General features: G+C 39.8%; 2 protein-coding genes across 3 annotated transcripts; both read right to left on the reverse strand.

Moving 5' to 3' along the window:
- Window positions 1-334: 334 nt before the first annotated feature.
- hoxb7a (homeobox B7a) lies at window positions 335-4,892 on the reverse strand. The gene is made up of 2 exons (XM_047038538.1): window positions 4,379-4,892; window positions 335-1,214 (listed from the first exon to the last, which is right to left on the reverse strand). The coding sequence occupies exons 1-2, from the start codon at window positions 4,779-4,781 to the stop codon at window positions 955-957; spliced, it is 663 nt and encodes a 220-aa protein (XP_046894494.1). The 5' UTR covers window positions 4,782-4,892; the 3' UTR covers window positions 335-954.
- A 1,506-nt stretch (window positions 4,893-6,398) lies between these two features.
- On the reverse strand, window positions 6,399-8,733 carry hoxb8a (homeobox B8a). 2 transcript variants are annotated; one of them, XM_047038521.1, is made up of 2 exons: window positions 7,960-8,733; window positions 6,399-7,265 (listed from the first exon to the last, which is right to left on the reverse strand). In XM_047038521.1, exons 1-2 carry the CDS (start codon window positions 8,381-8,383, stop codon window positions 6,949-6,951), a joined length of 741 nt encoding a protein of 246 aa, XP_046894477.1. In that variant the 5' UTR covers window positions 8,384-8,733; the 3' UTR covers window positions 6,399-6,948. The 2 variants fall into 2 exon arrangements, with proteins under 2 accessions (XP_046894477.1, XP_046894476.1); XM_047038520.1 differs by having other exon boundaries at window positions 6,399-7,268.
- Window positions 8,734-13,861: the final 5,128 nt, after the last annotated feature.

The following is a 13,861-nucleotide window of genomic DNA, read 5'->3' on the forward strand; positions in this document are numbered from 1 at the left end:
TTAGGGTTCTAAAATTAAACCTGTAGAAATGTTAAGCGAAATGTGTGTTGTTGAGAATAATGAATCTGATATAGCAATACCACTGCAGTAGGAACCACATATTGCTCGTTTAGGAATCCAGGAGATGTTAATAATGTATCTATGTTAATCAAGGTATTTGGTTCATTAGTAATGGTCAAAAAAGGTTGATTGATATTTAAAATATATTTATTGACCATTGTGTTCGATAGGCCTAGTTTTGCTGGTAATACTCTGACTCTCATGTAGCGTTTTTGCATTGCTCGTGCAGGCAATACAGGCGAAAACCAAAAGACACCAAAACATACTTCTTACTCATTGATTATTTTTATTGACATAAACATATTGTGCAATTGTAAAACGAAACGTCCCTCACAACGCAAAAATATACATTTCCTAGGCTACATTTTGTGGTCCACTGTACACATTAACAATAAAAAAGACTGCATCAAATCAAATTGCATAGCGGTAAAACTCATTAGCCTATCAAAACGACTAAATACAAACAGAGGTACACAGAGGATAACTGAATATAACAAGGATCACCTTTGAGATTTTCTAAACCTCCAAAAAGCTGATGCCTTTTAAGGATAGCTTTGGCAACGAGCGTTTTGCAGTTTTACAGGTCGATTATGCAAGATTATACGACTGACTGCAAAAACAGCACAAGCAACATCAATGCAGGGTCAATTAAAATACAAGCAACATTAACGTACAAGACTATCCTATCAATTCAAACAAACACTTTCCTTTAAATACAGGCCCACCTTTACCAAAAAAAGTCCTTGGCTTTGGACTTCAAAATTATAAACAATGATCTTAGTAGGTAGTATTGTATGTTTGACTATTCAGTGTAAGATAAGGGGAAAATGTCACCCTTGATTTTATCCATATCAGTCCTATTAGCTATACTCCTTCATTGTTCCTGTGATAAGGCTACTCCTCTTCATCCTCCTCTTCTTCTCCTGCCTGTTGCTCAGTTGTAGGGGAGCTCTGTCCGGTCGTCTTATTTTCTTTCTTCCACTTCATCCTTCTGTTTTGGAACCATATTTTGATCTGTCGCTCGGTGAGGCACAGCGCATGAGCTATCTCGATGCGTCGTCTGCGCGTCAGGTAGCGGTTGAAGTGGAACTCCTTCTCGAGCTCCAGAGTCTGGTAGCGCGTGTACGTCTGTCGGCCTCGCTTCCTGTCTGCACCTGTAAACAACAGAGAGGATGTTCTAGGATGTTTGGGCAATAAGCAACCTTTTAAAAATGCAGTACGGTCATCTTTCTCAAAATGTGTATTATTAGGGCATAAATATGTCCGTATAGCATGCTATATTTGTTAACCTTAACGATTTCTTAAAACACCTGAAAATAAGGGCATTGTCCAATTGGAATTGTGTTAAGACTATAACGCCAACAGTCCTAAATAACCAACAAAAAAACATTACATTTGTCAACGCCTCTTGTTTAATTGATATAAAACTGCACTGAGAATATTAAAAACTAAAAACTAATATAGGCCTACGTGTGGTTAGGCCTACTATAATCCCTAACATATTTGGTTACAGTTAGGCTTCCTATTGACATATTGGAGTGGATGAAAATAGTATTTCTCAATTTATTTCAAAAGACTGAAATATATCTGATATATTATATTATATATATTATAAATATATCTGACACTCTACACTGTCTCTTGATATATACTCAAAATCTACCTGACCTCCCAAGAATTTAGGGCAAGTTAATGATGTTGTGTGGCTTTTAACGTGGTTTCTTTTATAGTGCCGTTACACCAACAGCAGGTTATATCGTTTTACAAGCCTACACGCCCGTTGTTATTTATATGAACAATTTCCCCTAAAACATTTGTCATTGCATGTGTGCCGTGGCACTTGTAAAGTTTCAAAACAGTGGCTTCACGGGAGATGCAGTTCATTCTTGGATATATGTGATGAAAGTTTGCTCCATGAACAACATCCAGTTGCATAATGTTATTCCTCCTGATTCTTGCACACAAAAGACCGCATATTCCATTGCCAGAGCAGCAATGGGATTTTATCTTCGCACAACAATATCATATCCTAAGTATAGGGGCCATGTCGTGCATTCTAGAATCACTACGATGTCTCACTGACATATTTGAGGAACAAAACATAATAGTTCCATGTTGCCACACGTGCATTTCACTGTTTCAAAAGTTCCGCTTACGATGCAAGTGGGTCGGGTCTGCTGCCGTTTCCGCTCCAGGCAGACAGACAGCGTATAATGGAGTCTACAACGGCTCGCGTATCCTACTATAGTTTTATTGAACGCAGTGGTCCCTATGTGTGGTTCTCATTTCCTCTACTGAGTGGCGACGTGTCACTGTCTGGGTGAATGCTGGCTCAATATGAGACATGGACTGAGTTTGAAGGTTAAGAGAGAGTCTGGGGAGAGAGGGAAAAAGAGAAGGGAGTATTTATTCTTATTGATGATATTTTTCTCTCCTCATGTGTCCTGGGTGATTTGTTCTTCAACACTGACTGCCTGGCTGGAATTCTTCAGCGTTTCAACAAGGACGAGTATTGTACTCGGTAGAGACAGACTACACACGCGATTTAAGCATTACATGTCCAGAGTTTCTTCTTTAATATAAGAAATATAGATTTAATTTGAGGTCTGTGCTTGGGAGGGTATCTAAAGACTAATTTTATGAATGATTCTTTATATGGTGAAAGACATTTAGAATAAGCCAAGTGCCATTTCTGCTGCACATATAGCCTACTATTTACTTTTGCTTTTTATAATGAATTTGGGTTAAATTACCTTTGAACTCAGAGCTCCAGTTTCATTTAAATTAAAATCTAGAACTTTATTACAGGCCAATAATACAAGTATAGGCTATGGCATACAAGATAGGATACATATGTATTTTATACCAATCTCATACCCCCCCCCCCCCCCCCCCCCCCCTCTCTCTCTCTCTCTCTCCCTATCCCTGTCTATGTGCTCGCCCTTGTCTCTCTGTGTGTATGATCCCAGTCAGTGGCGCACCAGTGATGTAACTGATTATATGATCCTTTACACATGAGTTTCCATCATATAGTGCAGATATATTTATGCAAAGCTATTCTTAACATATAAAAGGCTGCCTCCGCGTCATTAGGGTGACGCCGAGGGTCCTGCTCAAGAAGCAGCAAATATGAGGGATGAGATCACGTTACACAAACCATAATAAACTGTTATCTCAGCGGAAAACGTTCAAAACCAACATTTCTTTTGGAGCTTCTGGTGGTTTCTATTGCCGTCTGAACAAATATATGGTTGGCAAAGTGTCCCAAATAGGAGCACATTTCCTTGCTAGGAAAATGTAAATAATGCAAAGGCCTATTTCACACAGCTGCATAAATGGTTAACACACAACTGACGACAAAAAAGAAAACGCAAGCCAAAACGTGTGGAAACGAACAGCCTACCGGTATGTAAAATGTCAAAAGAGTTGATAACGAGGACATATCTGTTTCAAAACTATTTATGTTGTTGTATGTTTTACGCCAGCGGCTAACAAGAGGGTGAGAGAGGTGCAACTTGACAACTGACAGATAGGAACTTTGTGATAGTGGTAGCCAAAGCCTTGAGTGCCTCCAGAAAATTAGAGCGAAAGTTGTCAGCTTCTAGCCCCACATAATTAGAAAGTGTCTTGTTCCTTCTTTAATAGATTTTTCTAGGGCATGAAGCACCTCAACAAGTACACAACCCACAGACAGCACGTACGCCCACGCACACACACAACATGTAGGCTACACAATCACATAGGTTTTAATAGGCTATAGTATGTGACATTAGAATATATTATTTTGGATTGACTTTTGAAACTGTCATGCTCATTAGGAAATGTGGGACAGTATGTATTTGATATCCAACAGCTATTCCAGTGAACGCTAACGTTTTCAGAAGCAGTGTTCTTGTACAGGAATGCTGTTCTGTTCATCCAGAGGTGAGAGTAACAGCAAATCTGTTACTGTCCTTAAAAACAACTTTAACAAAAGAACGTCATGGAGAAGCCATTGCAGACTGTGTTTTCTTCGACTATTGGAGCAGGGTTAAATAACCCTACGCCCCCTCTCTTCCTCTCTCTCTCTCTTTTAACACAATACCTCCTAATGAATATTCAGATGTCTTAAATTATGGTTTTATGGAGGTCGTATAACAATAAAAGATCTGCGCTGGCAAAGCGACGTAAAGCATAGTTCGGGAAGTCGTGTTGGCCACTCCGCAACGGCACAGTTTACGGATCGTTTAACGTCATTATTAGGTCTGAGCGAGTAGCCCCCGCAACCTAACCTCTCTTGTACCTGTTCTATTTTACAAAACTCATCATTTTGTCCTACCTGAGCTTCTCATCCAGGGGTAGATCCGTAAGTTGTCCTCGTTCTGTTGCTCTGCTTTGCCGCAGCTGGAAAGCTTGGACGGGTCACCAGAGCAAACCATGGAGAGGCTGGGATGGTCAAACGGAGAACAGTGCATGTTCAGGGAGCCGGCGCCCAGCCCGTACGCAGAGGTGTACATACCGGGATTTTGAGAGGGGATGTTTCCTCCATTGTTGTACAGTCCGGACAGTGATGAGGAAGAAGAGAAGGCTGCTCCGCCGGAGCCCGATACATAGCTACCGGTACGCGGTGAACTAGACGCAAAAGCGCACGAAGTTTGCTCTGGAAATACCCCGGTTGGGAAAACCGAACTTGCTGCTTGATATTTGGAAAACAAAGCGTTCGCATAATACAATGAACTCATAATTTGACCGGTGATTTGTAGGCCGGGAGGTTTTAGTGTCGGTTTTACGAGGTACTGTGATATATTACAGTATTACAGTCTAGATTTACACCAAAAATCACCCCTTTTTCCTCTGGGGCCACGTGATAGGGGCCATGTGGTACAAAGCCCTCCAATAACAGCAGGGCTGGCCACCACTCGGTTAATGTGGAAAAAAGTGCACCACTGACCATGCACATAAATACTTTAGCCTATGTTCAATGCAAAGGCTCCTCCAATCAAGCTACTAACAAGAAGCACAAAAATCGATGGCCAATAGAATGTATTCGGTTATCACCTGACGCAAGACGCAGTGATTAAAAAAAGGGCAAGCACCACAAGCATCCGACTGAAATAGACTATGCACACATCTTACATGTCCTTCTCTGTGGACATGCACACAAATAAGGAAACTCCCATTTATTCCCGTATTGATTTTACTTAGCTTTACTGTGTGTGTGGTCTTTCAGCACAGTTCCAGCATGAAAACATTGCTTCTGTTATTGTGGCGGTGCACAGCCATGTCAGTGAGCTAGAGTCCAATGTAGGGCCCACTCACTAACGACTCCCTCTTTGAGAGAGCCTTTCTACTTCAGAGCATCTTTCTGCCCACAGCAACCATCCCCCGTACAACGGCATTGGCTCTGGACAACACAAGCTCTGTTGTGTTCGACGGGACAGTAAAGGCCTCGAATTGCAATCTCGAAACGCCTCGCCTCACTTTCCACGACCTTATGCCCAATACTGGACGAACCTCCACAGAATCGAGACAATTGCCAATGTCCCAGAGGAACCAAAAAAATCACATTTTCAAATGTCATTAAACGTTTTGTTTTATCTGTATGTTGACTCCTCAGGATCAGCTGAATTTATAAGGTTGAATGCCATCTCGAGGTGCCGAGGCTCGAACTTTCCTCTTATGCTGCGTAAACTTACACAAGCTAAGGATAGCAAAATGACCCCGGCCGGTATAAACCCAGTTTATGAATTAAACCATGTTTAATGTACCACCATCTATGTATCTATGTATCTATGTATATATGTATCTATGTATCTATGCATCTATCTATATCTATATTTATCTACTTATCTATATATCTACCTATATATCTATCTATCTAGATCTAGATCGTAAAGATTTTTGACACGTGAAATGTTATTGCCATACGTCATCCCTGAATTATTGTTTACATGGTTTCAATGAAGCTTTGAATGCAAATGATGTCATTTACGTGACTCTCATGTTAGAAGCTAATTATTTGGTCTTAGACTTAATAGTTGGATCAGGAGACAGTAACCGTGAAACCGCACCGCGCGCACCTCGACAGGAAATGAAGCATAGTGAACACCAATGATGTCACGGATTCTCACTTGTAAACTTTATTGTGTCCTCTTTCTTACGCCGCTTCAAGGTTTTAGACAATAGAACAAAGTGATGAAGTAACATAAAAGCATATCATCAAGTCCCCCATAAACGAATTCACAAGTACAGCACATTCTGTTTCACAGTAAACGAGGGGTCACATGAAATACTTTTTATTATTCTTTTATTTTATTCGTTTTTTGCACTGTGCGCATGCTTACCCAAGAAAGAAAGACCATCAATTAAAACAAATGAACTAAGAAAGGACAAGTTTAAAAAGAGAAATACTACGGCATAAATAGGCAGTTTCATGTTGTTGGAATTCATTATTTGCTACGTCATCATAACATAGAAGAGATAACAGTAAAAAGTGCACCATTTAACTTAAAAACTATACAGCTGCCAAAGATAATTGTTAATGATAAAATTCTAACAATAGCCTAGAAATATATCACGATAATTGTTCCACAAGGTAAGGAGGCTATCTTTTTAAACGCTATAATATTTTCCCGACATTAGATTAAAAAGTACAAATGCTTCATTTCTCCCGTTCAAATGTTTTGTTTTGTCTCCAGACAGCAATAACAACATAATAGTCTTTTCCTTTAAGTCACTGTGTAGAGACGTTCATCTAAAACGTGGAATGGCTCGCCAAAGCCATGTTTGCGAAACACAACCACATGCTGGTCCCCCTCATTCCTCCTCTTTCTCCTTCTCTCTCTCTCTTTCTCTCAATGCTGCCTTTCCGTGGTCCTGATTCAAACTCCCCATCCCCCCTGTAGCTTTTTACATTTGCTTGGTTTTGTCGCAGTCTTCACCGGACGACTGTGCCCCGGCACTTTGATGCTCCTTCTCCCGCTTCTCCTTCTCGATCTCCTCCTGCTCGGACTTACTGCTGGGGAATTTGTCTTTGTTGTTCTCCTTTTTCCATTTCATCCTCCGATTTTGAAACCAGATTTTCACTTGCCTCTCGGTCAGTCCCAGAGCATGCGATACCTCGATCCGCCGCTTGCGGGTCAGGTAGGGGTTGAAGAGAAACTCCTTCTCGAGCTCCAGGGTCTGGTAGCGGCTGTAGGTCTGGCGGCCTCGCCTCCGTCCGGCAGCTGCTGGCAAAAGAGGGGGCACGTTTGAGAAAACGCATGCGGATATAGACAAGCAATCCTGTTCATATTTTCTATATCAAAATGCTCATCCACATTCCCAGCAATCCTTCATGGTCTAGGTTGAAACTATAAATTCTACAATTGTTTCACTTTTGCTACCCCCCAGGTTAACATTAAAGTCTACTTTCTAGTATTTTAGTATCGCTTCAACGACCTCCGAATGAGCTAAATGAGCATGATATTATTCACTATAAACCAAATCGTAGCAACACACAGCTCCACATACATTCGAGGCAGTATGAGTGGGACCATAAAGCCCAAGTCAATCCTGGGGGGATCGGCCACCTTGTAGCAACATAATCCCCGAAACCACTGTAAGTCGTAAAAGCTAGTAGTAAAACTTTGACCGGGGTGAGAAGTAAAGAATCAGCTGCAGGCTGGTAGCTCACACATGGAGAAGAAAGCTACAGTCCTCTTCCTGTTTCTATATGGTGGGGTAATTAAACTATAAACTCATTCACAAGTTTTGAACACCATAAAACAATAAATGCTTTACTGTCTTTCCCTCTGCACACAGGAAATGCGCCTAAACTGTCATTTTGGTTGACGGTAAAGGTTTAGCTCTCGTCGCCACAATAGCCGCGTCTCAGTCCACGATCTAAGCAGTGTTTTCATATCAAGCTCGGGGGCTCACCTTGCGGTCGCATCCACGGGAAAAGCTGCGTCGGTGACGGGCTCTGCTCTGTCCCTTCAGTGTCATCACCGATGCCACCAGCGGCAAGTTTACAATCGTTGTACTGCACCAAATCCGCGTCCTGCGCTCCGAAAAGCGTCTGCCTCTGGAGAGCGTCGTACCCATAGAAGTTACCCGGTTCTCCGTGGCACGTTACCGCACAGGGACTTTGTTGATATGGGGCACTGGAGAGTGTGGACGCGCCATGGTGGTAGAACTCCTGGATCTGAGGGGGATGTTGGAAAGTTGCTCCACTGCCGGGTCCATATACTACGGTGGGTCGACTCCCTAAGTCCTGCGCGAACCCGCACTCGTAATAATTGGGACGTAAAGAGTCTCCACTTTTGTATTTGGAAAAAAGAGAGTTGACAAAATATGAACTCATTTTTTGTTGTTGTTGATTTTGTTTGTTTGCTAGTGTTTGTACAGACACGAACGCTCGAAAGGACCGATGTTGGGTCTACAAAAAGAGCCCAAGCAGGTTAGCAATGTATGGACTAAGATACTGTTGTATTTCAAAATACCCTAAATAGCTGAAGGTACAATGATGCCGATTCCATAAAATCGTATCCTCTGCTCCTGCATCACAATTCCGGTATGAGGTGCCAGTTCACAAACAGTTTTCTGTGATTTACTCCGCTGCAAATGAGTTGTTTCATATTTTGCGGTGTCTTTTCACGATAATTTGCATCTATTATCAGGTCCTCATCCCATTGGCTTCTCGCATCCCCGCACGGACCCTGCTCTACGCGCCTCTGATATGGAAGAAGTGAGAGAATGAAAAAGGGAGAAAATGAGAAAGGGAGAGAGACTGAGAGGGAGCGAGGGACAAGGGAGGGGGAGAGGGGTGTTCAAGGGAGAGAGGAGGGAAGAATATGCGCATTAATATATTCAAGCGGGTAAGTTAATGAGAAATCTGCCGCTCTGCATCAGATCAAATCACACAGCACCCCTGCCCCCCATGCAACCCCACCCCTACGTACCCACTCTAAACCTCCTCCAGAATAGATTGATTTTTAGCATGAAGCTAATAGGCAACTTAAAGGGATGCACATTCACTCATTAATTTCTAAATTCTAACGAGGTGAGCGAGCCCTGGTTTTACGAAAATGTCAGGGTCGTGCAGGCAAATTGTGAAAGTACACGACTTAATTGGTATCAGTTTTAACAAGTCCTATAAATGTAATTGCTGTTCTATAACAACTTCCCAAAGCTCTGCCAACGTCTAAGACGTATTGGAAAATAAACGAGGTAGTCAGATCTAACATTTTGATCATCGTATTTTTATAAATATGATATTCATAAAGCTTTGAAGCTGTCTGAAAGGAGTACCACTTGTGGTATAATAGAGAAAGTGGTTGTAAATGGTTTAACAAACTATAAAATGCTATAAACGCCGGGGCTGTTTGTTGTTTACACCGTGCATCAAAAAAGCTGTTGAGATTTTACGAGGTTCCACGACCAAAGTCATAAATGCTTCACTCGGAGCAATTTCATCGATGCAGAAATATTCAAGTATTTAATTGTCATTTTAGTTGCGTTTCTATACAGACTGTCATTATAAAATCAGATAATTTAACCCTGACTTATTTGTTGAATAACTAACCAGGAAGAACTTGTGGAAAGGTTGCTTTCGTTAATAGGCTACCCTAATAAAACGGAAATATTGTTGAATGGGATTAACAGAATAATAACCTAATGTAGCCTAACGAGAGTAGCCTACAGACACGCACGTCATATAGCCTTAAACAGAGTTTAGATTGAGGCCTGTAATATGTTTTTCAGCGGGATATCCAACTATTTGTTCATGTAGGCCTATTCATCAGATTATGATATAGCCTAGGTTATTTATTTTAATGCTGAAAGACATTCCAATGTTATGCAGGCTTTTGATACTTGTCAAGTATCGTCCTTAGCAGACTATCTGTTGTCAATGAGTGCGCAAAGCTGTTATGTGAACGGAATTGAAAAAATAATAGATGTTAAGTGTTCAGACTACACAGATGTGTCACTTTAATGTAGAACATTTTAGGTGTATAATTTACAAAAACATCAAACTGAATCCAAAACTCAATTTTGAGCGTTGTTTAGAAAATGGTAAGCGTTAGTCTACTTGTGACCTTAAAACTTTCAGTAGGCTATTAGTATAGCTTTCTGGTTGTTTTTCTTTAATTTTGATGAATTGTACATGTAATGCCTATTTGTAATAAAGTTATCATGGAAGAAAATTTAAACAAGCAGTCTCTGTTGGATTCATTTTTTATCAATCGTTAAAGGCTTTAATCATTCTGACAATCTATCGAGTACAATATGCCACTGTCTTTAAAACGTAAGTCTTTCTTTCAAACCACGAGACATAAAATAGCATCAAGTAAATGAAGCCTATGTGAAATCAAGATATTGTCAACGCCAAAACTTAGGCTATAATTGTTCGACTCAAGTTGACTTTTTAACACCAAACGATAATTGTAGGCTTAATCTTCTTTGATATTCAGTTTACCAAACCAATAGTGCAGTATCATTTTTGACTGCGAATATGAATTGTCCTAGTTGAAGTAGAAGTTTACCCAAGGATGTAGTCTAACATATTTTGAAATCGAAGGCCTATATCAACAGCCTCGTGATTATTTGACCCCTCGGCTGTTAGTAACTCCACAGAAAACATATTATCCACGATTTGTGTAGGCTAGTGTAGACTTAATCCTTCCTAAAGCATTCTAATATAAATCATTTGTATAGGTTACCTTACGTCTTCTAGACTACCTGAATATTTTTATATTAAGTTTTAGTCCTTTTAGATTCTAGAAGAGCTCCTTTTTACTCTTACATTCATGATTTTTAAAAGCTTTCACTGGTACGGGTGAATACGATACTAATCTTCTTGCCTTCCCTGAAATCCTGTATTTGAGTCAGTACCAAATACCAAGTTTAGCCGTGTGAAGTGGATTGTCCGTATTTCCAGCTGACATCGGGATATAGGCAGAAAACACGAAAACGGATTTCTTTAGTGGAGCAACATTGCCACCTAGAGGTCATTCAGAGATACGCCACAGGCTACATTTCAGGTTAACGACGTTTTATGATTCTATAAACACAACACATAAACCGGCATAATGAGGGTGTTTAAATATACTCTATATGCAATCAAAAGCCATATTTGAAGAACGTAAATAAGAGTAAGACTTATACTTTTTTTTTGTAAAATGGGTAAAATATAAGGAATTTAGTATTTTTGCAACACAACACAATAAAATAGTTATTTATTTCTGATGAAAAGAAGGAAGCTAAACAATACTATGAGATTGTGTGGATGGGCTATGATTACTCACTCAAAATATACTGGACTTTATGAGATGCATCTGATATTTGTTTTCATTGATATTGTGGTTTGAGTATCCTAACAAACTTCATCTTACTGGCTACGTTAATAGTCTCCTTAATATACTGTGTAATAGTATTGATATAAAGACAAAAAATGATGAATAATACTAACATATTATAACTAATAACGAGTATGATTATTATCATTTATATCATTGTCATATGTTGTTGGTGGAGGTGGTGATACAGTTAGATGTTATTGTTATCATAATTTATATAATTATTAGTACGCTATCTTTAAACGCATTATTATTATTATTGCCGTAATGAAGAATACATTAAACATTATGCCTGTAGCTCATAGCCTACAGTGTGTTGTGTCTTATTTCTCTTTTGGTAAGCTATATTTAGCTTTGTCTACGTTTCAGGAAAGCTAACATAACAAAGTCTCCTAAATATTTGTTGTTTGTTTTATTTAATCTAATCTTAATTTTATGTCTTGCAATTTACCAATACAAACATGTTAGCCTATAATTTAGCAGAAAACTGACCAATACACCGTTGTTATTTGCCTACCATGTTAAAAAAATGTTTCCTTTAGTGGGGTGATTTAAATCCGTGAAATGCTCAAAAACAACAACAAAAAACACACACACACTTCATTCAATAGCATATGAACGTATGACATTTTGTAATCAGGAATTCTCAACCGTTTTTATAGTCGTGACAGGAAAATGTAGTTTGATTAAACATTGAGCACATCACATTTTGTATAAATGTAAATTTAGGAGCAGTGTTGGAACAGACAGCTGGCTCAACTCTGGAAACCATTGCAACCAATTCCACGACCTAAACATCTAAAAGGCCTCACTAGGCTGCCACAAAACTGGAATCCATAGTCCTGGCTCGAGGTTGTAAACACATTAAGGTCCCGCTATCTCAGACGTCTCGCCAGAATCTTTTTGTAGCGTTTTATGACCCGCTATAAGACCGCCAGGATTCTCTCGGAAGTCAGACAAAAGGAAGAGCCGAGAACACTGGACTGTAGCCATTTATGTCGAAGTCCAGACCTCCTCGCGGACAAACGCCCATTCGTGCGGAATCCGTAAACAAACGCAGAAAACAAGAACCACAATATAAACAGGAACAACGTATTCAGTCACCGGTGGAGGTATCCTGGATTGTTCTGATTGCTGAACTTCCAGACGGATATTGAGTAGGACTTGAACATTTAGCCCTTCTCTACCATGTTTGCTTTACAGCCGTTTAGTTCGTAACCTTCAGAAATTTATACCCTATAAAGTTTTATGGCAGTCATATTCTTTTATTGCGGCACACCGCATTGAATTTTCTTTCTCTTCTTTTATGACAGTCGACTTCCCATCCCCTCCTCCCCCAAGCAAGAACCTACATCCTCTTCACTGTTTGTTTCCTCTTTGGAATGCCAAAGCAACACACGCAACAACAAAAAAAACTTAAATCTGAGACCCTGGCCATGCCAAAACCCAGACCTGTTAGCAATAGGACCTGTTAATATAGGCGCCAAATGCAGGAACAATTGTACACGATTACATAAACATGTGCTTGAGTGCTACATTTTCATACGTCTGTTGAGCACATCTGTAGAGCATATCATTGGCTCAAGCTTCAAAATATGATTAATTGGTACAGGATGTTTGATCCGGAGAAGACCATCAGATGATAGGTCACTGTAAACTTACACAACCTCGCACACAAAACGTTTCAAGCTCCACTTTGTGTTTTTCTCCCTTTATACACTTCACCATCTACGATACTGTGACATTCAAATGTATGTGTCTGAACGGCTTTTCCTTTGGTAGCCCATAGGGATTGTCGGTTTTTCCTATAGGCCTATATTTCCAAATGTTCATCATGGATAGAAAGACGAAAACGGGTCATTTTACAGCTTTAACTTTCTGTCAGGCATGTAAACGCTAGGAGAAATGAATTAAACAACGACTGTTTTCTTACTTTCTTAACACCGAGTCGACAACAGGGTGTTAAAGAATACACACAATCTAATTGTGCTAAATAATGTGCTTGATTAACTTAAAAAAAAAAAAATTATATAAAAATATTTTGCCACTGGTCTGATGCTTCGTAAACATAAAAATCACGATAGGGCCTAGTGCAGTGTAATGTTGGCCAAACGCTTTGAGCTTCAAGCAAAAATTCAAAACGAATGTTTTCAGCTCGAGACATATTTTGAACACATGCTACTCAAAGACGAAATGAAATCTGGACTGTTCATATGAGAATAGCACATGGTTATATTATGTGATTTAGCGCCCAATACTGAACTGATATGATGCTGATACCTTTGATGACCAAACGACTGTCAACTTCCATTAAACTAGATGTGCATTCTCGTATTACGCATATTTTTGCAATCAAATACATCCCTCGAAGTTCCAAAGAGCAATGCAAAGTGAATACACAGTGTTCTAATGTAAACTCATTTAATACGAAACCAGCATCGACAGTGCCATCATTGCAAGGCTAAACAACACAACTGATGTCA

This window comes from Hypomesus transpacificus, chromosome 17 (assembly GCF_021917145.1).
Source record: "Hypomesus transpacificus isolate Combined female chromosome 17, fHypTra1, whole genome shotgun sequence".
In the NCBI taxonomy this organism is placed as follows: Eukaryota; Metazoa; Chordata; class Actinopteri; order Osmeriformes; family Osmeridae; genus Hypomesus; species Hypomesus transpacificus.

Excerpts from the sequence above, each read along its gene's own strand:
- hoxb7a (XM_047038538.1), bottom strand. The coding sequence starts at position 4,781 with ATGAGTTCATTGTATTATGCGAACGCTTTGTTTTCCAAATATCAAGCA. Across the intron at positions 1,215-4,378 it reads CCCCTGGATGAGAAGCTCAG|GTGCAGACAGGAAGCGAGGC; the intron begins GTAGGACAAAAT and ends TGTTGTTTACAG.
- hoxb8a (XM_047038520.1), bottom strand. The coding sequence starts at position 8,383 with ATGAGTTCATATTTTGTCAACTCTCTTTTTTCCAAATACAAAAGTGGA. Across the intron at positions 7,269-7,959 it reads CCCGTGGATGCGACCGCAAG|CAGCTGCCGGACGGAGGCGA; the intron begins GTGAGCCCCCGA and ends CTCTTTTGCCAG.